Source organism: Orcinus orca, chromosome 19 (assembly GCF_937001465.1).
Source record: "Orcinus orca chromosome 19, mOrcOrc1.1, whole genome shotgun sequence".
Lineage (NCBI taxonomy): Eukaryota > Metazoa > Chordata > Mammalia > Artiodactyla > Delphinidae > Orcinus > Orcinus orca.
The window spans coordinates 30935533-30962843 of record NC_064577.1 but is presented as its reverse complement, the minus strand read 5'-3'; the positions used below and the strand labels follow the sequence as shown (position 1 = coordinate 30962843).

General features: G+C 50.7%; 2 protein-coding genes across 2 annotated transcripts in view; one reads left to right on the top strand and one right to left on the bottom strand.

Annotated features, from left to right (window-relative positions):
* The window catches only part of PGS1 (phosphatidylglycerophosphate synthase 1), a 584793-nt gene that overhangs the window by 427479 nt on the left and 130003 nt on the right, over nt 1-27311 (bottom strand). The window lies entirely within an intron of this gene.
* DNAH17 (dynein axonemal heavy chain 17) overlaps nt 1-27311 on the top strand; it is a 161541-nt gene that overhangs the window by 42390 nt on the left and 91840 nt on the right. Inside the window, exons 7-19 of the mRNA XM_049701566.1 lie at nt 8314-8676; nt 9854-10047; nt 10800-10992; nt 11173-11272; nt 11548-11633; nt 11837-11962; nt 12717-12869; nt 12993-13082; nt 14697-14864; nt 15269-15385; nt 21800-22065; nt 22810-23005; nt 25284-25430. Of these exons, the coding sequence (XP_049557523.1) occupies nt 8332-8676; nt 9854-10047; nt 10800-10992; nt 11173-11272; nt 11548-11633; nt 11837-11962; nt 12717-12869; nt 12993-13082; nt 14697-14864; nt 15269-15385; nt 21800-22065; nt 22810-23005; nt 25284-25430 (2181 nt within the window). The 5' untranslated portion in view covers nt 8314-8331. The remainder of the gene's footprint in view (nt 1-8313; nt 8677-9853; nt 10048-10799; nt 10993-11172; nt 11273-11547; nt 11634-11836; nt 11963-12716; nt 12870-12992; nt 13083-14696; nt 14865-15268; nt 15386-21799; nt 22066-22809; nt 23006-25283; nt 25431-27311) is intronic.

Below are 27311 nucleotides of genomic sequence, written 5' to 3'. Positions count from 1 at the left end.
CTCCATCCTCAATGCCCCTCAGGCATGCAGTCAGTGGGCAGCTACAGTGGCTAAGGGCTTGACCCTTGTAGACCTGGAATTCTGGGCAACCTTTTCCTTTTCTTTACAAACCCAACCCTCCAAGTCTGGGGGACACGTGGATGCCAGGTAGAGACTACAATTCCAGCCTCCCTTGCAGCTAGGTGTCCGTGTGACCAGGCATGGGCCAATAGGGTGTGAGCAGAGTGGCCTGGCACCATCTGGACTAATCAGTGAAGACATGTCCCTCCCCCCAGTTCCGCTCCTCCCATATCCCAAGTACAGTGGACAGAGAGAAAGCCAAGTGAGTGTCTTCACGGAAAGAAAGAGAGATGGATACAGACATTCCAGGCAATTCTTTAGAGAAGGGTGGCCGTGAAGGGAGTGGAAGTAGAAGGCAGGGTGAGTTTGAGGAGGGTTTTCTTCTAAGATGGTAACGGCTTGTTCATTTCTCAAAGATGATGGCAGAAAGAGGTTCAAAGGCAGAGACGAGGACGGACAGGAGGAGAGGGGACCCAGGGCACGGTAGAAGGGTTCACCTACATGAGAGAGGGCTACAACTCAGTTTTATCAGGTTTCATTGTGGACATTTTAGAAAGTTGGTTCCAATGGTTCCAGTTTTCTACCTGAGGTAAAGGGTGAGACTGTCTGCTGAGGGGGAGGGGAAAGGTCAGGGACTTGAGAAAAATTAAGACTCAGAGGAATTGTCCTAGAGCACAGTAGAGTGAGCTGACAAAAGTTAATTGAAAACAAAAACAACCCAGCAGTAACCTGGCAGTGTGTAGACCAGGTGAGTGTACAGGTGTGTGATTTCCCCCCCCCCCAGCAGCACTGAGCCTGGGTACCAGTCCAACAAAGGGAGATGGTCATTATTACCATGGGGTGTAAGGAAAGGACCAGTGGCGAGGTCAGTGCAAGTGTGACTGGGAATCAGAGAGAGGGAGGGATGGAGGAGAAGACAGCAGGGGATGATGGAGGAGGGCAAGCAGAGGTGCCCACAGGAACTGGAGGGACAAATTAAAGCAGGGCATGGACATGCTGGAAGCAACTGAGGAGGCCGAGGAGCCAGGAGGCCAGGGAGTGATGAGGTTGTCTCTGTGGTCCCTGAAGTCCCCTAGGGGAGGTGGGAAATGAGGGTGCAGGGGACTGCCTCCTGACAGTGATCTAGAGTCCAGAGTCCTGCATGAGTGCAGATGTCTGGGATGTGGAGGGGGAGGCACAAAAGTGGCAGGAGAGCCCGGGTCTCAGAGTGAAGTGGGGATTTGTGTGTGTGGTAAAATAGACTCTCTTGTGCTGGTCTTAGCCTATCAACCACCAGTGTTGTGGTTGGAAAAGCCCTGTGGTTCTTACTGTGATTGCAAGATGCCCTTCAGCAATAACCATCCAGAAACTTGGAAAGAATTAGAAGTTTACTACTTCCAAGACCTGTGTATGTAAGTTTACTACTTCCAAGACCTGTGTATGTAAGTTTACTACTTCCAAGACCTGTGTATGTAAGTTTACTACTTACATACACAGCACATCTGGGGGCACACAGTGAGGTCATGTGTGTGGGGGGGGTGTACCTGAGCTTGTGCTTTTATTGGGGTAGAGGGTGGGGGCCTAGGGTTCTGAGGGCTCACTCTTTATTGGTGAACTTAAAACGTAAGAGTGGGAATTTAAAGCGCAGGAAGAGAAAAAATAAACAAAACCAAAAACAAGTAGCCTAAATTGTCAGTTATTAAAATCAACCAAGATCTCTAAAACAAGGAGCTTCAGTTTGGGGGGTGGCCTGGCTCTTTATCTGGTCGCGTGGCTGGCAATGTGTGGAAGGGGATGCCTCGGCAATGAAAGCTTAATTCAGGCACTAGCACCACAAAAAAGAAAAAAAAAACTGTCAGAGCTTACACTACATATACCCAAAAGAAAAGTTACCATTCTGACCATTCTTAAGTGGCATTAAGTACATTCACACTGTGGCGCAACCAATCACCACCGTCCATCTCCGGAAATTTTTCATCTTCCCAAACCGAAATTCTGTCCCCATTAAACACTAACTCCCCGTTCTTCCATCTTCTAGCCTCTGGCAACCTCTATTCTACTTCCTGTCTCTATGAATTTGACTACTTCAGGGACCTCACGTAAGTTCATTTCCCTGATGAGTTGCATTTCCCTGAAGACTAATGATGTTGAGCATCTTTTCATGTACTTATCAGTCATTTGCATACCTTACGTGGAGAAATGTCTATATCCTTTACCCGTTTTTAATTATGTTTGTGTTTTTATTATTGTGTTATGAGTTCTATATATTTTTTGAATACAAGTCCCTTATCGGCTATATGATTTGCGAATATTTTCTCTCATGCGGAGGGCTGTTTTTTCACTTTCTTCATAGTGTCCTTTGAAGCACAAAAGTTTTTAATTCTTCTTTTATTGATACACTTGATTTACAATGTTGTGTTAACTTCTGCTGTATAGCAAAGTTACTCAGTTATACATATATACACATTCTTTTTAAAATTCTTTTCCATTATGGTTTATCCCAGGACATTGAATATAGTTCCCTGTGCTATGCAGTAGGACCTTGTTGTCCATCCATTCCATATGTAACAGTTTGCATCTACTAACCCCAAACTCCCAGTCCAACCCTCCCCAAACCCCTCCCCGTTGGCAACCACAAGTCTGTTCTCTATGTCTGTGAGTTTCTTTCTGCTTTGTAGATAGGTTCATTTGTGCCATATTTTAGAGTCCACATATAAGTGATATCGTATGGTATTTGTCTTTTTCTTTCTGACTTACTTCACTTAGTATGATAATCTCTAGTTGCATCCATGTTGCTGCAAATGGCATTATTTTGTTCTTTTTTATGGCTGAGTAGTATTCCATTGTATGTATGTACCACATCTTTATCCATTCATCTGTCAGTGGACATTTAAGTTGTTTCCATGTCTTGGCTATTGTGAATAGTGCTGCTATGAACATAGGGGTGCGTGTGTCTTTTTGAATTATAGTTTTGTCTGGATATATACCCAGGAGTGGGATTGCTGGATCATATATGGTAATACTATTTTTAGTTTTCTGAGGAACCTCCATATTGTTTTCCATAGTGACTGCACCAACTTACATTCCCACCAACAGTGTAGGAGGGTTCCCTTTGCTCCACACCCCTTCCAGCATTTTTTATTTGTAGACTTTTTAATGATGGACATTCTGACTAGTGTGAGGTGATACCTCATTATAGTTTTGATTTGCATTTCTTGAATAATTAGTGATATTAAGCACGTTTTCATGTGCCTATTGGCTATCTTTCTGTCTTCTTTGGAGAAATGTCTATTTAGGTCTTCTGCCCATTTTTCGATTGAGTTGTTGGTTTTTTTTTTTGTTGTTGAGCCGTATGAGCTGTTTGTATATTTTGGAAATTAAGCTCTTGTTGGTTGCCTCGTTCGCAAATGTTTTCTCCCATTCTGTAGGTTGTCTTTTTGTTTTGTTTATGTTTTCCTTTGCTGTGCAAACACTTATAAGTTTGATTAGGTCCCATTTGTTTATTTTTGCTTTTATTTCTATCGCCTTGGGAGACTGACCTAAGAAAACATTGGTATGATTTATGCCGGAGAATATTTTGCCTATGATCTCTTCTAGGAGTTTTATGGTGTCATGACTTATATTTAAGTCGTTAAGCCATTTTGAGTTTATTTTTGTGTATGGTGTGAGGGTGTGTTCTAACTTCATTGATTTACATGCAGCTGTCCAACTTTCCCAGCAGCATTTGCTGAAGAGACTGTCTTTTCCCATTTTATATCCTTGCCTCCTTTGTCAAAGATTAATTGACCATAGGTGTGTGGGTTTATTTCTGGGCTCTCTATTCTGTTCCATTGATCTGTATGTCTGTTTTTGTGCTAATACCACACTGTTTTCATTACTGTAGCTTTGTAGTATTGTCTGAAGTCTGGGAGGGTTATGCTTCTTGCTTTGTTCTTTTTCCTCAGGATTGCTTTGGCAATTCTGGGTCTCTTATGGTTCCGTATAAATTTTAGGATTATTTGTTCTAGTTCTGTGAAAAATGTCATGGGTAATTTGATAGGGATTGTGTTAAATCTGTATATTGCTTTGGGTAGTATGGCCATTTTAACAATATTAATTCTTCCAATCCATGGGATATCTTTCCATTTCTCTGAATCATCTTTAATTTCTTTTATTAATGTTTCACAGTTCTCAGCATATAAGTCTTTAACTCCCTTGGTCAGGTTTAGCCCTAAGTATTTTATTTTGAGGGGTGTGATTTTAAAAGTTTTTTTTTTTTTTAACATTCCCTTTCTGATATTTCATTGTTAAAGAAATGCAACCAATTTCTGTATGTTAATCTTGTGTCCTGCTACCTTGCTGAATTCAGTTGTCAGTTCTAGTAGTTTTTGTGTGGAGTCTTTAGGGTTTTCTATGTATAGTATCATGCCATCTGCATATAAGGACAGCTTTACCTCTTCCCTTCCAATTTGAATACCTTTTATTTCTTTTTCTTATCTGATTGCTATGTCTCAAACTTCTAATACTGTTTCAAAGAGAAGTGATGAGAATGGGCATCCTTGTTCCAGATTTTAGCAGGAAGGCTTTCAGGTTTTCACCATCGAGTATTATATTGGTTGTGGGTTTGTCATAAAAAGCTTTTATTATGTTGAGATATGGTCCCTCTGTACCCATTTTGGTAAAAGTTTTTATCATGAATGGATGTTGAATTTTGTCAAATACTTCTTCTGCATCTATTGAGATGATCGTGTGGGTTTTGTCTTTTCTTTTGTTGATGTGGTGTATTACATTGATTTTTGCGTATGTTGAGCCATCCTTGTGAACTTGGGATGAATCGTACTTGGTCATGGTGTATGATCTTTTTTATGTATTGTTGTATTCGGTTTGGTAATATTTTGCTGAGATTTTTTGCATCTATACTCATCAAAGATATTGGCCTATAATTTTCTTTTTTGGTGGTATCTTTGTCTGGTATCAGGGTGATGGTGGCTTCATAGAATGCCTTTGGGAGTGTTCCCTCCTCTTCAGTCTTTTGGAAGAGTTTGAGAAGGATTAGTAAAAGTTCCTCTTTAAATGTTTGGTAGAATTCGCATATGAAGCCATCTGGTCCTGGACTTTTGTTTGTAGGGAGTATTTTTGGTTACATATTCTATTTCATTTCTAGTGATTTGTCTGTTCAAATTATCTATTTTTCTTGATTCAGTTTTGGTGGGCTATATGTTTCCAGAAAGTTGTCCATTTCTTCTAGGTTGTCCAATTTGTTGGCCAATAATTGTTCATAATATTCTCTTATGTTTTTTTTCCCCCCCAATATCGGTTGATGTTTCTCCTCTTGCATTTCTTATTTTGTTTATTTGGGTTCTCTCTCTTTTCTTCTTGGTAAGCCTAGCCACAGGTTTGTCAATTTTGTGTATCCTTTCAAAGAACCAGCTCTTGGTTTTATTGCTTTTTTTTCCTATTTTTTAATCTCTATTTTGTTTCCTCTCTGATATTTATTATTTCCTTCCTTCTGCTGACTTTAAGTTTTGTTAAAAGTTTTTAATTTTGATGAGGCCTAATTTATCTTTTTCTTTGGTCACTTATGCTTTTGGTGTCATATATAAGAAACCATTGCTTCATTCAAGGTTATAAAGATCTACTCCTATGCTTTATGCTAAGAGTTTTATAATTTTAGCTCTTACATTTAGGTCTTTGATCCATTTTTTAGTTAATTTTTTAGGTGGTGTGAGATGAGGGTCCAACTTCATTCCTTTGCATGTGTTCCAATACTATTTATTGAAAAGACTCTTCTTTTCCCAATCGAATTGTCTTTGTACCCTTGTCTAAAATCAGTTGCCCATAAATGTATGTGTTTATTTTTGGACTCATCAGTTCTATTCCATTGATCTATCCTTATAGCAGCCACACTCAGTCTTAATTACCATAGCTTTCTAGTAAGTTTTTAAAATAATTTTTTACTGAAGTATAGTTTATTTAAAATGTTTCAGGTGTACAGCAAAGTGATTCAGTTATAGATATTACTATTATATATTACTATTATATATTATAGATATTACTATATCTATTCTTTTTCAAATTCTTTTCCATTATAGGTTATTACAAGATATTATAGTTCCCTGTGCTATAAGTAGGTCCTTGTTATCTGTTTTATATATAGTAATCTGTATCTGTTAATCCCAAATTCCAAACTTATCCCTCCCCCCTTTGGTAACCATAAGTTTGTTTTCTATGTCTGTGAGTCTATTTCTTTTTGTAAATAAGTTCATTTGCATCATTTTTTTAGATTCTACATATACGTGATATCATAATGATATTTGTCTTTGTCTGAGTTACTTCATTTAGTATGATCATCTCTAGGTCCATCCATGTTGCTGTAAATGGCATTACTTCATTCTTTTTTTATGGCTGAGTAATATTTCCTTGTATATATACCATATTCACCTGTCAATGGACATTTAGGTTGCTTCCATGTCTTGGCTGTTGTAAGTAGTGCTGCTATGAACTGTAGTAAGTTTTGAAATTGAGAAGTTTTGAAATTGGGAAAGTTTGCTGTTTTTTCAAGATTGTCTTGGCTTTTTTTGGTCCCTCAGATTTCCCTAAGAAATTGAGGATCAGCTTTTCCATTTCTGCAGAAACACAGCTGGAATTTTGACAAGTATTGTGTTGAATCTGTAGATCAATTTGAGGAGAATTGCCATCTTAACAATATTAAGTCTTCCATTCCATGAACATGGGATGTCTTTCCATTTATTTGTCTTTAATTTCTTTTAATGATGTTTTGTAGTTTTCAGTGTATAAATCTTGCCTTTCTTTTAAAATTTTATTCCAAATATTTTATTCTTTTTGATGTTACTGTAAATGGAAATTGTTTTCTGAATTTCATTATCAGGTTGCAATGAGTATTATACTAAGGTAAGTCATGCTATGCATGATGCATGTTATAATGTCCATGTACCTCTAAAAAACAAAAGATGTATAGTAACCAAGATAATGGGGAGGGGATGAAACAAATCTAGAAGAAGGCAAGAAAGGAAAAGAAAGGGAATCTAGAAAAGGCAACACAGATAATAAGCACTTAATAAGACAATAGTTTTAAACCCCAATATGTTAGTAATTTCGTGAAATGAAAATGACCTAAATGTTCAAAGGCAAAGTTTGTTTAATCCAAGAGCCTTTCCACTGTGGTGGGTAATTGACGGTTGTTCATTTGCTGCACCACCACCCGTCACTCAGGTCCTGAGAAGGTTCTAGAAGTCCCAGTTCCCAGGAGACTTGCAGAAGTTCCATGGCAGTTGGTGCCCGTCAAGGGAAGGGAGCCATTTCCTTTACTGGTCTGGGAAAGAGCTGCCCATTGTTTGGCTCTGCTCGCTACCTGAGAAGCCATTTGCTGTCAGCTGTGAGTGGCCATGAATTGTGTGAGGGGTGCTTGGAGGCAAAGCTGAGGAGGCTCCAGAGGACAGAGGGAGAACCCAGGCCCTGGTGGACAGAGTAGACCCCCTACCCACCCCGGAAGGTGCTCTGTTCTCTGCTCGGGGCCGGTCAGGATTTTGGGCACCCCTTTAAATATTATGCCCACAGGGAATGCCTCATTTGTCCTGGCCCTTTGGAGCTTCAAGGGTGTCCCCGCAACTCTCCAGTTAACCCTGCCCCTATGGGAGAGCCACAAGGGATTGTCCCAGAGGGATGTGAGCAGCTTCTGTGGGGTCCATGGGCACATGATGGGGACTGGAGGGTGGGCGAGGCTGAAGGGCTGGACAAAAGTTGGGGTATACTGTGGCTGGGGTTAGGACAGGGAGAGTGTGATGAACCCCACACCTGCACATTGGGTCCACCCCCTCCTGTCTGAGTTTAGCCCATATCCTGGGGGTGTGATGTCACCTTCCTGGGATCTTTCAACCTGACCCTTTTGTTGCCTCATTTCACCTTTCCCCACCCCCTCACCTTCAGACTGTCTTGCTATGATCCTTTCCTTTTCTCCTTTTCCCCAGAGCCCATCTCAACCTTTCCCAGCCTATTAACTTCCTGGTCACAGTTAACACAAGCACACACCACTGCCGTGCGGCCCTGCTCCACAGTGATACCCACAGCGAGGCAGAGGGCAGCCGTCCAGCCAGAGCAGACAGACACAGCCCCCTGGTCCTCCCTCACTCGCAGCCCACCCACAGCTGAAAACAATGATGACCCTTTCCTTTCTCGATTGGTTAGAACAGGGATTTCAGATGGTTCCAGTGACAGGTGGGAAATGGAGATTCCCCAGGAGACTGTGCTGTATCCGTGTCTCTGTTCATTTAACAGGTGTAAGTGAACGTCAAGATGACGATTACACCAGACGTCAGGTTAGAGTATTTGGAGAGTGTCGCTTCCATCTTCCTAAAGTTCAAGCCGGACAAGTGGACTAAAATGGTCGGAGCAGAAGAGAACATGGGTTTGTTCACCGAGTTCTTTGAGAAACCGGACGTCCTAGTTCTGGTGCTGACACTCAGCCCCGCCGGCATGATCATACCCTGCCTGGGCTTCCCGGCCTCCCTCAAGTCCAAAGGGATGTACTTCATCAAGAAGAAACCTGGGAACATCAGCAATGACAACTACAAGGACCGCCTGGTCTATGGGGACATAAGCCCCACTCCCGTGGACCAGCTGATCGCCATCGTGGAGGAGGTGGGTGCATCTAGGCCTTGCTGGGGCGGGGCACAGGGCTCAGGAGAAGCAACACGTGTTTCTCATACTGTGAGTGAGTGGCCTTGAGCGCCGCCGCTCAGGGAGCAGGCCCAGGGGCCAGCAGCATCTGCATCGCCTAGAAGCCGGTCAGGTATTCGAGAGCTCAGGCCCGGCTGCCCTGACCGCTGAGACAGACCGGCTCTCTAACGTGGCCTCCAACCGATGCTGTGCATGTGAGGGCTGAGTGGCCCTGGCCACCGCCTGTCCTCTCTCGAAATCATTAGAACCTCCATACTGCACCGGGGACATCCCTGCCTGTAGCCTCAGAAGGCATGGGCCATTTGAGATCCAGTAGATAGGTTTCCTAGTTCTGAGACTGCAGGCAAAGAAAGGGACCAAGCAGGTGCTGCCCTACGTACCTCTCCACCGTTGGCAGGCATGGCAGGTGCAGCTCCCTCTGGAGAGTCAGACCAGCCAGACTTCCAGTGACTTAGCTTTCCTAGTCATCGTTCTCCTCATCTGTGAGATGGGGCCGTGCGTCCCTGCCTTGCGCAGACTCAGGCCACAGGGGCCGCTCAGCCAGGACCCAGGCCAGCCTCCTCTCACATCCACCGAGGCAGCTGGCCTGGCCCAAAGCTGGAGCACACGGGTGTTTGTCGTTCTCTGCTCGGGCTGCCCTGACAAAGCGCCACAATCTGGAGGCTGCAAGTCCCAGATCAAGAGGGGAGCTGGGCCGGTTCCTTCTGAGGCCTCTCTCCTTGGCGTGTGGATGGCCGACTTGACACGGCCTTGGGTCTTCACGTGGCCTTCCCTCTGTGCGTGTCTGTGTCCTCATCTCTGCTGAGGACAACGGTCTTATTGGGTTAGGGCCCCCCTTAATCACCCCTTGAAAGGCCCTCTCTCCAAATACAGTCACATCTGGAGGTGCTGGGGCTCCCGTGTGTGAACTGGGGGCGGGGGCACAATTCAGCCTATAGCAGCACTCTGAGGCAGCGCGAAATGTTTGCTTTCGGCCAGGAGTGTGTGCTCTTGGGGTCTCCCTTCATGGAGATGGCACAGGGGCTGGGCTGTCGTCACTGGCTTCAGCACCTCGACTGGCCCCACCTCCTTCTGCAACGGGAGAAGGGCTCAGATCCCCCCGGGACCCGGGCACTGAGGACCCTGCTTCTCCTTTCAGGTCCTCTATTCCCTGTTAAACCAAAGCGAAAACGTGAGCGGATGGCCCCGCGTGGTCTCAGAGGACATTGTGAAGCAAGTCCACAAGCTGAAGAACGAGATGTGTGTGATGGGCGGCAAGATCAAGGGGAAGCCGCTGCTGCCCATCCCGGAGCACCTGGGCAGTCTGGATGGTACCCTTGAGTCCATGGAGAGGTAGGGACCCGGCCGGGGAGCTGTCTGGAAGGAGGGGCATCTGGTCCCCGACCACTGAGGATAAACTGTCTCACCGAAAACTGGTTTCGGAGCTGGTGAAACCGAGGAGGGCAGGATGGTGCCTTTAGGTGCTGAGTCTGAGATCGAAGGCACAAGGACAGAACAGGACAAGACACTGGAGCCCCCGAGACTCCAGCTCTGGCAACTGCTGGACACCTGTGCTTCAGCCCCTCCTCCGTCAGACACAAGGACTAGGCCAAGGATGTCACATTGTCACATGGGAAAGGGGATACCCAGCTTTAGGACGTGGGTACTGAGGGACAGTGAGGGGCATGGAAGGGATTTTCAGCAGGTGGAGGCTGGGCTTCTAACTCGAGGCTGTGGCATCCCAGTGGCCCACAGACGCACGAGGACTCCGAGGTGTCGCCTTGCACCCGCCTGAGCGCCATTTGCAACCGCCTGGTGTGTGCGACGCTTGAAGCAAGTTGCAGTGACAGTGTGTTCCCTTACTCCCATCAGAGGGCGACCGCTCCTGCAGGGCTTATCACATGGCAGGTCCTCTAGGCCCCCAGCACACGCCCCATGGTGACCCCAGTCAGAATTGCTGGAGGAGCCCTCGTGAACGTGGATTTTACTCCAGAGCTGGCCCTCCTCACCCTCTTTCTTGGGGGCACTGGCATCCCTGGCAACACCCAGTGTTGGTGCAGGGTCTCTCCTGGCTGACAGCCTCTCCCCCCGACTCTGCCCGGCAGGATCCCCTCCTCCCTGGACAACTCGCTGCTGCACGCCATCGAGACCATCATCATCGACTGGTCCCGCCAGATCCGGGATGTGCTAAGCAAAGACTCGGCCCAGGCCCTGCTGGACGGGCTGCACCCCCTGCCCCGAGTCGAGTTTGAGTTCTGGGACACCCGGCTGATGAACCTCAAGTGCATCCACGAGCAGGTGACGCCTGTTCTGCCCCTGGCGACCAGGCACCCACTGGAGTCCTGAGCACCCAGCCTCCCCAGGGGGACCCCAGAGGGGACCCGGGTAACCCGCGTAGATCCCTCAGCACCAGCAATGGGGTGAGGCAGCCTTCGTCTAGAATCTGTTGAAAGGCTAATTTTCTTCTTTCCTTCTCAGCTCAACAGGCCCAAAGTGAACAAAATCGTCGAGATCCTGGAAAAAGCCAAAAGCTGCTACTGGCCAGCCCTGCAAAATGTGTATACGAATGTCACTGAGGGTGAGCGGTGGCCCTATGAGAACCCTTCCCCCTCCAAGAAGAAGGTGTCAGCCCCTCCTGGGAGGGGCTGGGCAGGCCCCTTGCTGACCCTGGGGTGGAGGCGCCTTCCGCCTCCCCCATCAGCTTCCTTGGGCCCCGCCTTTTGAGGAAGACCCGTTCTTGAGGCAGTGGGTGCCCATAAACACACAGAGCTGCCCGTCACCATTTCTGACCGTCGGGAGTGGGGTCCGGCTTCCGCTCCCCAGTGGATGAGCCCCTGTTCCTGTTTTGGGCAGGCCTGAAGGAAGCCAACGATATAGTTCTGTATCTGAAGCCTCTGAAGATCTTGTTGGAGGAGATGGAACAGGCTGACTTCACGATGGTATGTTAGCAAGACAAAGGTCATCTGGCAGGGGCTGGGCTTGTGTCTTGGGGGAGCAGGGGCTGCGGGCTTCCTGGCTGTGGTCGGGCTCGAGGACCTGGCAAGTGCCTCTTCCTTCCCCTTGGGGGTCCCCTCCTGGAGCCGTGGGGAGGGGCGTGCTGAGGTGCTGCGACAAAGCGCCCGCCCGGCCCGTCTCTCCCCAGCTCCCAACCTTCATCACCAAGGTGCTGTATACCATCTGCTTCATCTGGGCCACGTCCGAGCACTACAACACACCCTCCAGGGTCATCGTCATCCTGCAGGAGTTCTGCAATCAGCTCATCGAGATGGTAGCCCCCCGGCCCTGGCCACCTTCCCTGCCTCCTGATTGGCGCCCCCCCATCCCTCCCCGTGTTCCTCAGCAGTTTAAAAACAGGCAGAGATGCTGGTGCCGGGATTTACAGGCTCTGGGCTAAGGCTGGGCCCTCTGGGTGGCCACCCAGTGTTCTCCCAAGGCCTGGGCAGTGCCGGCCCAGTCTGCCCCACGCCGGGAGTGGGGAGGAAAGAAAGTGGGGCGGCCCACTGAGTCCCGGCACCCCAAGACTCGGCCGGGGGCCTTGTGGGGTTTATGTGCTCCGACACCAAGCCTCCTCCCGTCTCCCTCAACACCGATTCCCTTTCCTTCTTCCATTTCACGAGCACAGATTACACAACCTCCAAGGTGTGAGTTGCAGCCTTGCGCCCCTGGGCTGCCTGCGTGTGTTAGAATCATGCTCGCAGCCCTGTCTGCAGGCCCAGAGGGACCTAGTGGCCCAGGATCCCGCAGCCGTAGCAGGACTGCGTTTCTGGACCCCTAGAGGGCCCCTAGTCATCTACCATCAAAATCTGGTTGTGCTGTGGCCTTAGCCCGGGGTGAGGGTCCCGGTGAGAGAAACGGTTCGGGCGCCGCGCCTGTAAATGCCCTGCAGTCAGCAGACGGGCTGGGACAGCGGATGTGTCAGAAGAAGTGGCCCAGGGGCCCGGGGTGGGTCATTCTAACCAGTGAAACAGCTGTGTCACCCCTCCGGCTGGTCCGAGCTTGGGGACACCTTCCCTTCTGCCCAGACTCGGACCTACCTGCGTCCTGACGACGTGCTGAAAAGCCTGCAGGGTGAAACTGAGGACGTGCTGAGCAGCGTCTCTCTGTCCCTGAGCGTCCTGAAGGAGCTGTACCGAGCCTACGAGTTCTGCTGCACGAACATGAAGCTTTTCTTCAAGGTACGGCCTGGTTGTAGAGAGCGAACCGGGGGAAAGGGGTCGGGGTGATGTTGGCCCCGGCGTCGGACCCCATGGACGTGTCGGAGGCAAACGCAGCCTTTTTTCTCTCTCTCTCTCCCCTAGAAAGACAAGAAGCCAGTGCCTTGGGAATTCCCTTCTTCTCTTGCCTTTTCCAGGATAAATTCCTTTTTCCAGCGCGTCCAGACCATCGAGGTAAAGGTGGAATTTTCCGCGTCATGGGGAAACGGAGTCCCTGGGCCACCTCGGCCAGGCCCGGAGCTATTAGCCCAGAGCAAAGCGACCCATTGTGCTTGCTTTTCCCCTTTCTCTTGCTTTCTGTCTATGAGCAGGTTAATGACAAGGTCAGTGACCCTGGTCAGGAAGCCTGCAGGCCAAGGGAGAGTGTTAGTGGGACTAAGTTAGCCCAAGGGAAGACTTAAGAAGGACCCTATTTGGATACTTGGGATGACACATGGCAAATTAAAATTTTTTAAAAGTTTCAAAATGGTTTCCTCTGGCGAGAAGAGGTGAGGGGTGCAGGCATGGGCAGGGCGAGAACGTTTCCCTTTTGTTTTCTAATCTTTACGGTCTTCTTTTTTTTACTTTGTGCACATTACATCCTTTAAAAAAAAAAAAAAAAAACGGGGAACCGTTCATTCATTGGGCAGTGATTTTATGATGGATGCCGTCAACAGTGGCTCCAGGAAGGCGTGTCTAGTTCTCATCCACACCCTCTGGGAGGCAGAGCAGGAAGCCCCCCTTAAGACTCCCAGATTCCCATCCTGGAGTGTTTCTTCATGCCTGAAGGCTCGAGCCCAAGAACTGGAAGGTCCCAGCCAAGTTTCTGGCCAAGTAGCCACTGGTTCCCACATTATAGATTGTGAGTCAGGGTGATGCTTCTAGGAAAAGGGGGGCTTCTGGGGGTGGGGGAAATGGCCATGCCAGCCACCCCCTGCCTGAGTTCTGTGCCACCCATGCCGCCCTCCTTGGGTGTAAGGGCCCCAGAGCTCAGGGCATGAGGATGCTGTTACTTTGCGTTAGGTTTGCTTGGATTATAGCTCGATACATCTTGGACATCTGCGGGGGGGAAGTGGCATGAACCTTGGCACTGGCTTAGGGGAGGGACACGAGTACCCTACAAGCATCTTCCGTCTAAGCAGCAACAGGCACTGGGTCAGGCACCTGGGGACTGCTTGTCATCCTCAAGAAGCCTTTGGGGTCTCGATCGGGGAATAAGAGCTACACACAGAAGCGTTAGATAACGTGATAGGACTGAATGGAGTTAAATGCCAAAAGGAAGAGCACAGATAGCAATTGGGGATTCTGGAAAAGAAGGCACCACCATGGGCTAAAATAGGTGGGACGGCTTCCAGGAGAAGGTAAGGTGAGACCCACACCTCGGAGGGAGTGAGGGAGTGGGATTTACATGCAAACATCCATCAGGCACCCTGTACGTGAGGCCATCAGGAACCACCGCGTGCCCTTCCAACTGCTTCATCCCACAGCTGAGGGAGTGGGGCCCCGGTGAAGTGTGGTTTATTTAGAGGCACATTTCGCCCAGTGTTGGGTCAGGACAAGAGCCCGACCTTCACCTCTTCCTCCTCCATAATCACAGCTTGGAGATGGCTCATGGGACCCTTCCTTCCATCTCCTCTCTGCTACAGCAACGGCTTTACAGAACATTAACACCAACACACAGAGGGCCCCTCCAGACTGCTGTGTGGCCCCGGGGCTCCTCCCTGCCGGGGTCAGAGCTGGATGAGTGACTGAACCATTGGCGTAGTTAGGAAGACGAACTGACGAGGGTGCTGGGGTTTTCTCCACCAGGATCTTTATAAAACAGCCATCGAGTTTCTGAAGCTGGAGAAGATGGAGCTCGGGGGCGTGAGGGGCAGCATACGCGGAAGCCAGGTGACTCAGATCTCTGATGAGGTCTTTGAGCTGGTGAAGGTTTTTGCCGACTGCAAATACGACCCCTTGGATCCCGGAGATTCGGTAAGTCGGGGGCCTTGGCAGGATCGATGGCAAATGCCCCGAGAGTGGGAAGGCACACGGAGGGAGCACGTGTGGCAGAGAAAAAAATGGTGCAAAAGATCTGCCCCGGGACTTCCCTGGTGGTCCAGTGGCTAGGACTCTGTGCTGCCAACACAGGGGGCGAGGGTTCGATCCCTGGTCGGAGAACTAAGATCCCACATGCCACACGGCAAGGCCGAAAGATAAAACAAACACCAAAAAAACTCTGCCTGTGGAGCAGCCTCCAAGACGGCGAGCTTGCTCAGCCCAGATGTAACCTGAATCCTGCCGGGGGTGGGGGGTGTCCGTGGGCATTAGAGTGAGCCCACCCCCCTGCTTTGCATGCTGGTTACGGTTACAAGGTTGGTGTTTTAATTCGCTTTCAGAGCTTTGATGACGATTATGCTGATTTTGAGACCAAAATTCAGGATCTGGATAGGAGGCTGGCCACGATCTTTTGCCAGGGGTTTGACGACTGCTGTTCTATTGAGTCCTGTGCAAAGGTACGGGTGGGCGGGGACTCTGCATTGACTGAGAGTTCGTCACAGCAGCACCGCGATGCCCAGAACGGTGGTAGAGATGGTCTAATCATGCAGCCTCATTCACAGGTGAAGAGCTAGGCCCAGAAAAGGCCAGGGACCTTCCTCGGGGCCTTAGAGCAAGTCAGCAGTCATCACCTTGAGTAGCACTGCCGCATCTTAGAGTAAGAGAGGAAAGTGAACACGAGGCGGTTATTTACTGAGTCCTGTTGTGCTCCATTGATCCTTATATGATTCAGTTCCCCCACTACTTAAAAGGAACAGAAGTTAGAGAGAGGCAAAGTTGCTATAAAAATAAAACACATCCACATTTTGAGCCACTGAGCCACACTGCCACTTTCTTCAACATTTGAGACTCCAGAAATAAGCACGGTGTCCTTACGGGGGGCCGTCTCTAGGTGGTGGGGTGATGGCTAATATTTGTCTGTCTTCTGTGTACTTTTCTACAGTTTCCAAGTTGTGTGCATGAAGTGTGTAGTACTTTTACAGTTAGAAAAAAGCAATGATGTTATAAAAACATTTTAAAAATAGATTGCAGAAAAGCACTAAAACCCCTAGAGAATGTCAACTTGAAAGAGAAACGCAAATGTCCAATACAGACATAGGTTGTTGGTTTAGCCTCTCAAATAATCAGGAAAGTGCAAGTTAAAACAGCAAGGTGCCTTTGTTATGGGTCAAGCTGGCGTAGTTAGGAAGATGAACTGACGAGGCAGGGAGTTGTGAGGAGCTAGACACTCGTCCCCCCTGCTGGTTGGCGTGCCCCTCCCCGAGGATCCCTCAACAGCAGGCACGTTAGGGGGCGTGGAGATGGGCCCCTGGGCCTGCTCGGTCCAAGCTCACGAGGCAGCCAACATTCAGTACCAACACACCAGTGCCAGTTCACCAACTTGCAGGCAGAACACTCAACACGAAGCACATCCTGTCTCTGCCCACAGACCTCTTTCCCTAGGGCACGCTCACCCTGCTATTCCCAGGATGGTTTTGAAACAAAGTCCAGCATTTCAGAGACCCCCCACTTCTGTCCCAGGCAAACCAGTACCCTCACCAAGCAGTCAGGAGGGGCTCAGTAAGCGTGGATGAGAACAGAGTCTGTGTGGTAATCAAATGTTTCGCAGCATCAGCCTGTGTTACCTTTCCACTGCTGCCATAACAGATTACCGCAAGGGAAGCCAGCTAACTTAAATAGTAAACTCAGAAGGACAGAATGAACAGAGTAAATTTGCAGACCCCTTACTCAGAAGTTAAGCAGACATGGTGATTATCGGACTTTCCAGTGTTTTGCGTACATCGCCGTCTCATCAAATAATTCCGAACTCGGGCATTTACACCCATTCGTCAGAGTCACGAACAGATGCCTTGGGCTGCAGGGACCACTGGTGGGTTTCTCCCGGCTCACGTGGGACTTTTGAGATGTAGTTCACGTAGCGTACAATCCACCTGTTTAAGGTGTACAGTTAAATGGCTTTTAGTGCATTTAGAGTTGTACGGCCATCCACAATCCCTTTTAGAACATTTTCATCACCCCCAGTCATTCCCCATTTCTCCCCGACCTCCCCGATCTTAGACGATCACTAATCTACTCTGTCTCTCTAGACTTGCCTATTCCCACGTGACACTTCTCTAAAACCTTGAATTAGTCACGATATTTAAAAATTGAGAGAGTGCACGTAAAACTCCAGGTTTTCACTCTCTCTCGGAAAAACAGATCTGGCCACGCGGGACACACAGTCCCTCATGGTAACAAGCGGCTGCAGGGGAGGAGCTGTTCCTCGCGATAGACAGCAGTTTGCCTGGAGTTTGCCCCACTCCTCACCACTCCTTACTGTCCTAGCCCAGCATGCGTCACGCCTTTATGTGACCTGCCTTGCCCCTATGACAGAGAGGGGGGATCTCTGCAGGATGTAGTGTGTGTAGCTACAACTCATCTGGACAACAGGCGTTGAGTATTTAAGGGGGCAATATAGGTATATGCTTGGGCACCTTTTTTATTTCTCTGTCTAGTGTTATGCATGTTTATCATCCATGACTCTCTACAGGTCAGAACTCTCTCTTCCCCTCACTTTGCAAGCCTCTGGGGTGCTGCCAGTAATGCAATGCCTGGGGGAGATGACCGATAATCAGCACATTACCTCGTTTAGTTCTCACAAAACCCCAGCTCTTTGCTAAATTCGTTGCCCACATTGTCTATCCCATTTTACCAGCTCCGACAGGTCAAGAAAGCTGCTCAAGGTCACAGGGCTAGCCAGCAAGTAGGGAAACCAGGGCTCCCAGCCAGCTCCAAGGGCCACTGCTGGCAGGATCCCTGTTCTAGACCGCTCATCTGGATGGGCTCCCGTGGCCGGGATGGCAGTCGGGTTGGCCTGGGTGGCATAGGGCAGTGGCCGATCTTCCGGAGGATGCCGGGGCTGGGGTTGAGTTGGGGACCCAGGAAGCCCGCCACCCCTGAGCACAAAGATCTCTCTCATGCCAATGCCAGGCTGTCCTTTGCCTTTTAGGTTCTTTCAAAAAATGCAAATGCTTGGGGATTTGAAGCTCTGCAAATGTAATGATCAATTAAGTCTTGGATGGAGTTGGTGCTCCAGGCAAACTATCAGTGAATGCAAATTAGGACAGTGCCCCCATGCTGTTCCCTTCCATGGAGCACCCTTCCCCTGGAGCTGCCTCAGGCGCCTCCTTGGAGAGGCCTCCCTCACTTCGTCCTCCAGGCAGGAGCCCTCCCCTCCGTGCTCCCCTCGCTGCCATCGCCAACACTGACCTGCTCGGTTTTTCTTCTTCGTGCTTGCCCGCCCCGCCCCGCCCCGCCCCGCCCCGCCCCGCCCCGCCCCGCCCCGCCCCGGCATCTGTGGTGTGTGGATCTCTATGAGTTTGTCGTCTTCCGAACTAGAATATAAACTCCCTGAGGGCAGGCGCTCGGTTTGGGTTGACTCAGAACCGAGCCTAGCACACAGCAGGTGCTTTGGAGCTTTCCCGGTGGAGGGAACTGGCCCCAGCCGAGGGATTGGAGCTGTTACCACTGCTCACTCCCGGGGAAGACCTTAGGCGGGACCGAGAGGCTCTTACCCCCAGGGCTACCCAAGTGCAAAGAGTCCCAGGTAGGGTTTGCAGCCAGTGCTTTAATGTGGAAACACCAGGTCCTCCCCTGTGGTGGGGTCTCCGAGAATTAAGACGATGCTGGAGCTGACGGACCGGGGTGCCAGGCGGTTAGTCCCTCTCGCCTCCTGTGCGGATGGAACCAGGAGAAGAAGCACCCCCAGACCTTCTGCTGGCTGGGTGCTACATTGCACTGTCTTCCAGTGATGGGGAAGGGGGTGGGTTGATGTATCCAAACCGAGACGCCTGTTTCCTTCGCGATCGAGAGACCGTAGGACCCCCCTCGGAGGGGAGGAGCTGGTCCAGGAGGAACTCGGTTTGGCACCTGAGGGACTGAAGTCCACCCCCAGGTGCTCAAACTGGCAAACGCCCTTGTTCTACCCCCGGGCGTTCCCCACTCCTGTTGTGGCCTAAATCGGCTTCTGCACTCCACAAGGTGAAGTCCGCTTCTAACATGTAACTTTATGTCTGTGCTGAGCTAGAAAGAAAATAAGGCAGAAAACTCTTGTGAACCATCCCCGTCTCTGTCTGCTCACCTTCCTCTCTGCACCGAAGAACATTTCCTCCCCCCTTGACAGCCCTGTGCTCTAATCAGGACAGGCCCTTGGGGTCCCCTCCCTGCCGTCCCCTTGATCCCCTGCGTGTTCCCAAGCTGTCTGGATGCTCTTGTGCACTGTCAGTAATTCACACGCAGCCGGGAAAGTTCTAGAGCAATTTTCCACATGAACTCCTCCTGGCAGAAAATGAAATTAACCTCCTTCCTAGAAGCCAGAGGCCAAAAAACATGTAAGCATGAAATAAAAGGAATAGGAGTGGGAGGAAAAAAGCCAAGAGGGTCAGCAACCAACAAGAGGAACAGGTTCTTCCCAACTGTTACATGTCAGTTTCCAGAGAAATGACGCTGGTGACCTAATATGTCCGGAGCCTCTCCGCAGGTATCGGTGCTTAGCAACTCGGAGTTGCGGGGTCTTCCCGGGAGTCCCTGGCTGTCCCGTCTGGCTTTCGGGTACCTGAAAATCTTTCCTCCTTTCTCTGCAGCTATTATTCCACTGTTTCCCCAAAAGGCCATTTTTAGGGACAGTGGTCTTAGTTTTCATACCAAAAAGTAGGACAAATCTGAGACTTGGGTCCAGCCCTTCCAGGCACCAAGGGCTGCAGCCCATATCCCAGAGAAAACGGGGCCGTGTGGTCTGAGCCCTGATGAATCCCCGTCTGTCTCCAGGAGTGCTCTGCCGCAGGCACCCCCAGGCTCAGGCACCCCTCCCCTGGTGACCTCAGGCTGGCTCGGAGCTGCTCTAACATGTCACGTGTCACTGTCCGACCCCACGGCCTCTCTCTCCAGGCTGCAGTAAGGGCCCCTCCCTCACCGCTCAGGCTCAGCCCCGGCCTGAGGCCTCCCTGGACACCCACCGCTGTGAGAGGATCTTTTAAGAAACTCTCCTCTGTGGCCCAATTTGAGCCATCCTCCTATTCCAGGCAAGACTCTAACTGAAACACCCAGGTAATTCTACCTTATTCTCTTCTACTAAGCCTTTCTTTAGTTTTAGTTTTTTTTTTTACAATTGCCAGTGTGTAGCATCCGCAGACCACAGGGTGATGAGCTCGTTACTTGCAAGGTGCTAGGGCATGTTTATGGTTACCACCCTCAGATATGTGAGGTGATGTCCCCCACTGGAGTAATCAGGTCAGGGCTCTCGGGCTGACAGGCCATGGAAATGACACATTGAAGGGGACCCGGACTGTCCCAGCTCCTGGGGGAATCAGGCAGCCCACGCTTGAACCCCTGGTGTCACGGCCTGGGAAGGTGCCAAGCTCTCCCTGTAATTTCCTCAAACCCCCAGGAGCTGAGCTCTCCCGGTCAGTGCTTCCTGCTCTCAACACCTATGCACGATGTCTGGGCCCTGGCCCCACTGCCATCTCCACCTGGTCAGCCCAAGGCTAAACACAGGCCCCTTTGTTGGTGGGTGGAACTGTGTCCTCCAGAGAGGATAAAGTCTGGACCCCCGGGACCTGTGCATTATTGGAAATAGGGTCTGTGCAGATGTAACTGAGACGTAAATTGAGGTCCTACCACAGCGGTGTGCACCTTAATCCAGTGTGTCTGGGGTCTGTGCCAGAAGAAGGGAAGAGACACACACAGGGAAGATAGCCCCATGACCAAGGAGGTAGCGGATGGAGTGACGGGTCTACAAGCCGAGGGTTGCCGCCCACCCCCAGGGACCCAGGGGCTGGGACAGACTCTCCTCTGGAGCCTTCAGGGTAGCGCAGCCCTGTCCACCTTGATTGTGGACTTGTTGCCTCCAGGCTGTGAGAGAATAAATTCTGTTGTTGAAGCTGCCCAGTTCACGGTGCTGTCATGGCAGCCCCAGGACGCTCCTACAGACCCTTCCCCACACCCAGCACTTGGCGACTTTAGTGGTTTGGGGACCCCACGTGGTTAAGATTGGCCTCCCTCTCACCTAGTTTGTTCCTGTTTTCCCCAGAGCATTTTTCAGAGCAAAACAAACTTCCCCATGGTGGCTTTTCTTTCCTGGGTGGGTCCTTGAGAATCAGAGCTCTTCCTAAAAGGAATAATTCTCATGACTAAGACATTTCTCCGAAGTGAGAGAGTAGCATTGACATATATACGCTACCAAGTGTAAAATAGATAGCTAGTGGGAAGCAGACGCATAGCACAGGGAGATCAGCTCGGTGCTTTGTGACCGCCTGGAGGGGTGGGATAGGGAGGGTGGGAGGGAAGCTCAAGAGGGAGGAGATATGGGGATATATGTATATGTATAGCTGATGCACTTTGTTATAAAGCAGAAACTAACACATTGTAAAGCAATTCTACTCCAATAAGGATGTTAAAAAAATACAGGAAAAAAAAAAAGACATTTCTCCATCCAGTTATAGCGTAAGCCCTGGTTATATAAGTGCAGTATTGTGGTTACTTTTTCTTTTTTTTTTCAATTTTTGAAATGGTATTTCTTAAATGTTTAAATCTTCTTTGCCCAAACCCTGATTTCTCCTGGGCCCAGAATAAATTTTTCCAGACCTTGGACCTAGTTTGTACTGTTGGTTTATAAGCTAAGTATGTAGGGACCCAGCGTACATCAACATGGAAATCATTGAGGCGCCTGGTTAGCCAGTTGCCACACAGAGAAAAGCTTCTTTGTCTGGAAGGCGTGTATCTTCCTGATCCTGAAGCGTGGCTGCACACGGCGTCCCAGACACGCAGCTGGAGGTGACGCGGGGATGGGGCAGGTGGCGGGCCCCGGCGAAGGCGCATCTCTTGTTTCTCCCCAGCTCCTACACATGTGTGGCAGCCTCTTGGAACGGCCTCTGATTCTCCCCGAGGTGGTGCCCAGGTACTCGGTCATGCTGGAGCTGTTTGACGCTGAGCTGGACAACACCAAGACCCTGTATGACGCCCAGATTGCGGCCTCGGCAGACGGGAACATCCCCCCTATCCATAAAAACATGCCCCCGGTGGCCGGGCAGCTCAAGTGGAGCCTGGAGCTGCAGGAGAGGCTGGAGGCACCCATGAGGGACCTCAAGCACATCGAGCACCCGTGAGTGATGGCCCCGGGCGGCCAGCGCTCCTCCACAGCTGTGGAGTTTGCGGTGGGTTGTGGGGACGTCTGTCCCAGCTCTGAGGCAGGCCCATGCTTACCGTCGCCCAAGGCTTTCCTTCCCAGGGCACGGTCCCAGGAGAGACCCTGACTGCACCTCCCCCTCCTCTGGGTGCCTTCCCAGCGGGCATGTCGGGAAGGTGACCTTGGTGGTCACCCTCATGGAAATGAACAAAGACACCCAAATGAGAACAAGCAGAGGCTGCTTCCTCGGTGCTGGCCAGAGCAGGGAGTCGGCCACTGTCACTCGTTTTTGGCAGAGGCTGGAAAGCAGGGGGAGGAGTGGAAGAACCCACAGCAGAACAGAGAAGGCCCCAGGTCTCCCGGACTGGAGGCCATCAGCATGGGGACTGGAGGAGGGCGTCCTGTGTGTTTGGTCAGGAGGCATGTCTGGCTCTCTGGTTGGTCCTAAGTTGGAAGGGAGGACAGAAATTAAGGAAGGTGGCAGTTATGAATCAAGTCCTGGCCATTCAGGGCCAATATTACAAGGATTATCATTTGACTTTCTGGGCTGGTTGCCGCCTGTGAAGGGCGTCATCCACGTGTATGTTCAGTGTCTCAGCCTGGAAGAAACAGAGAGCTGGCTGCCTGCTGCATCACCCCAAGGTCTGGCAGGCACGGTTGGGGTGTTAGCGAGGCCCTGAGGGAGACGGCACCTGACCCTCCTTCTAACTCTGATTCCAGGGTCATGTCCAGTGTGGAGGCCAAGCTGATCTACCAGAAATACGATGAGATGGTGGAACTGCTGAGACGCTACCGTGAGAGGATCTACCAGCAGTGGGCGGCGGGGGTAGACCAGGACTGCCACTTCAACCTGGGGCAGCCCCTGATCCAGCGGGACCCCGTCACCAGACTCATCCGCGTCAACTTCAGCAAAGCGGTGGGTGTCGTCTGGCCGCAGCATCGGGAGGGCAGCGGGGCCAGAGGCTGTCCCAGGGACCTAGGGTTCCCCACGGGGCAAGCCCACGTGAGGCTGAGGCTGACCCCCCTCCTACCAACAGCATGGACTTGTGGGGTTGATGTTTATGTCATATCCAGCTAAAGCTTTATTATTCAAGTGTTGCTTAAAGTATGCCCAGGATATATTTAAGATATGAGACAGTCGTAGCCTCCTTGAAAATAGCTGGAATGAGTACGCTATTTTAAAGCTGGGCCGCCTTTCATGGGATCCCAAGAGGAACTATCAATTTGAGAATTTAAAAGGAAAAAAAAAAGGTCTTTTCAGGATCTGAATAAGTGGACCCCCTGGTCAAGTCGGGAAGGCTGGAGGGAATCCACACCGTCCAGGGCTAAACCCCAGGTAGTTAACCATGTACGCGGGCAGAAGCTGGGGCAGCCTGCATCTCTACAAGCAGCTGCCTTTCAAGAACGCATCTGCCCTGCTCTGAGGTCAGCGGTGATACCAGGAAGGCAGGGAACCCAGATGGGACTTTTCCTCTGAAACCTTCTTTCACCCAAATTCATTCTTTCATTCAACAAATAGTTACTGAACACCTACTTTGTGTATGTGTTTGGGATGAATTAGTGAACCAACAAAGATCTCTGTCCTTCTGGAGCTGCCTCCTACAGGGAGAGGGGGAGAGAGAGAGACAGAGAGAGGGGAGAGAGTGGTGGGGGCCCGGTGGAAGGGCCAGGAGAAGAGGGGGCGGGGACGATGAACTAGCATAACGTATAACACATGAGAACATGATGGTCGGTACCTCAAAGAATGGGAAAGGCAGGTAAGCGGGGAATGGACAGAGCCGGAGGAAGAGGGCAGGTTGCGGCTTTGGACTTGAGCAGAGACTTACAGGAGGTGAGGGCGTTGGCCAGCAAAGATGGGAGGAAAGCCTTCGAGGAGAGCAAACAGCTAAAGCAAAGGCCAGGAGGTATGCGTGTGCCTGGTGTGTTGTGGGAGCAGCGAGGAGACGGGGGGGCCGGGGTGGAGTGATCAGGGGAGGTGCAGGGAAAGGGGGTGAGGAGACGATGGGGCACAGAGAGCCTCTTGGGCCCTGAAAGGGACTTGGGTCTTTGTTCCGGGCAAGATGGCAGCCGTTGCAGGGTTTCGAGCAGAGGAGGGCCCCGATCTGAGTTGCTGTGTGTGAGTGGGCTGGGGGGAGGGCAAGGCCAGAAGCACAGAGACCACTTAGGAGTGTTTTGCTGGAATCCAGGTGAGGGATGATGAGAGGGTGGTGGCCTGGACCAGAGCAGCAGCAGTGAAGGTGCGCAGAGGTTAGATTAGATTTTGATCACAGGGCCGATGAGATCCTAGACAGGTTGAAAATCACGTGTGCGGGAAGAGAGGGGTCAGCCCCAGCCTTCTGGGGCTGGGCAACTGGAAGGGGGGAATGGCCATCAGATGAGACAGCGGGTGGAGGCGGCCGGTGGGCAAGACTGCTCTGTTTCAGTCACGTTGAGTTTGACACGTCAACTGGACATCCACGTGGAGACGCTGAATAGGCAGGTAGATGCAGGAGTCTCAAGTCAGGAGAGAGTCCCGAGCTGGGGATGTGAGCACAGGAATCACTCACACGTAGATGGTTCTTAACGCTGTGACACTGGGTGAGGTCACCAACGTGAGAGCAGATCGAGAGGGACCCCATCCGCGGTTCTCCAACACTTAAATCTCAGAAGCATCAGAGAGACTAGTAATGGGGACCAGGAGAGCCTGGTGTCCTGGACGCAAAGGGGACCATGTGCCCAGGAGGGGGAGGGACCAGCTGCTGAGAGGCCACGTGAGACGGGGCCTGTGAAATGACCCATGGATTCAGCAATGTGAAGGTTACTGGGGCCTCTCCAAGAACGGTGTTGGCCGAGCAGTGAGGGCAGAAGCTCTGTCGGAAGGGATGCCCTGCTGTTGGTCTCCTGGGCTGTAACCAGGGGGTGGAGAGGGACAAGGGAAGGTCAGACCCTAGGGAGGAGCCTTTCTTTGGACACCTGGCAGGCTAGTTACAATGATGGCGTCCACCATGCTGGTGGCGCCAGCGCTTCTAGACATCAGGAACAGTCAATAGGGTGAAGGCACCGTGATCCTACCAGTGGAGCCCATCCCCAATCAGACCTCCCCCCAGCTTTGGGGGCTGTCGAAGCATCCCAGGGACAGACCCTCACTTGCGCTGCTACGTACCATGCCACTGAGGCCACCCCCTCACCTCTTGTGTTCTCTTCATTCACCTTAGCTGGTGGCAGTGCTGAGAGAGGTCAAGTACCTGAACTTCCAGCAACAAAAAGAGATTCCCAGCAGCGCCGAGAACCTGTTCTCACAGTACGAAAGCTTCTGGAAGTTTGTGGGCAACTTGGAACTCATTGCCCGCTGGTACAATGAGGTGAGCTGGTGTTGCTTTGTTTTGTTTGCCACGATGGGGGTTTTGTTTAGAACAAACACAGGTGTACGATCCCCACCCAGAGTAGAACTGAGAATGTTTTCCTATTTGAAGGTGGTTGGAGCCACCCTCTGGGGAGAATCCACGTTCTCACCTTTTCCACCTTCCAGAGTTGCCCGCGTTCCTTGGCTCGAGGCCACGTCACGCCACCTTCGGATCACAGCACGTTTGCTTTTGTTGTCATGTTCCCTTCCTTAGTTCTTCTTGACTCCCTCTTATAAGGACCTCGCGATCGCATTGGGCCCGCTTAACTGAATCGCGTCTGCAAATTCTCTTTTGCCAAGTGCAAGGTGACATAGTCACAGGTCCTGTAGATTACGACGTGACGTCTTTGGGGGCCATTATTCAGCCTACCGCAGACACCTCATCCAAAAGGGGCCAATGAAATTCCCTCTCCTTGAACCCTGGGAACTTGGAATTGGGTCCCAGCATCATTCACACCGGAGTCTCAGGGGGAGCAGAGAAACCAGAATGAGCGAAACACGGGCCGCAGAGGGAAGGGAGCAGGCGGGTGGAGCAGACAGGCGGAGAGGCCCCACGAGACAGAGGGGAGCCCGGGCGTGGGCTTTGTGGGCCCAGTCCCCGGGGCTCCACCAGCGCACCTCCACGTGACCTGAGCCAGCTTTAGTGGGCTTATATTTCTTGCAGCCAGCTTGCCCCCGACTGGAGCCACTGGGTGGAACCTGGAATATTTCTGTTTCTGGGTTTTGCATCTCGATCTGTTGGAGAGATGCTTACACGCTCCCAAATCCCTGATGTGACAGCCCCTTTCCTAGAGCCCCGAAGACCGTGCCTCGGTCGCCTTCCCTGGCCTGTCTCGTAGGGGCCTTGAACTTAATGCTCGGTTCCAACCAGAACGTGGAGAGGGAGGTTCCTGTTCTGCCCCTCCCCTGCCGGCTTGTTAAGTGCCCTCTGAGTCGGTAGTAACTGCAGCACAGCTCTGCCGTGCACCTCCTCCCTACGGTGGCCAGATTTGACCAAGCCCAGGAATTCCCTGCCAAAAAAGAGAATGTTGGAACATCAAAAGATTCAGAGCAAGGCCTTTGGGACACTGAGGAAGCCTCCCGACCTTGCTAGAAGTGACCGCCTCCTACCTGAATGTGAACTGAAGCACGCCAGGTCATGCCATCACGTGGATTTGCCAAAAAGTATCACTCCCCCACTGCTCACCCCGACGCGCCCACCACAGAACCAACCACAGACCCGTTCCTTACTCTATTCCACAAATTAGAGCATGGGGGTGACGTCACCTGAAATGTGTTCAGGATAAACTGGAGTAAGCTGCTTTTCACTAATTTCATTTTTGAAGATAAAATCTTAATTGACTCACTTATTGGTGCTGCGAACTGTGACAGCCCAGGGCCCGCCTGAAGTGCGTTTCCTTGGATTAGCTTTCTCCAGAAGCAGCTCTGTTCAGGTTCAAAGAACGCCGTGTTCATCCGTTCCCTGGAACGCGTCCCGGATGCGGTGTTTAGGAAGAATGGAAGCCTTAGAGATACAGTCACATGGAAAAATGTTTGTGGGTTACTTTCAGTGCAAGAGCTTTTTTTTTTTTTTTTTTTACAACGACGCAATCAGAAACAGACAAAATCCAACAAATGTTATTTAGAATGAAACAAAAAAATTGATCTTCCACTTCTGAATTTCCAAACAAAACCCAGCCAGTCCCATGCGGGGAAGCATGTTAGCTTCCGCTGTGAACGACATTGTTCTGCTAATAGAAACATCGGACAAGGATGGGGAGCCAGGCAGTGAGACCCAGAGCTCAGCGCCTGTGGTGACCATCATTACTGATGCCGGCTCCCCTCTCTGGGGTGCTCCTGG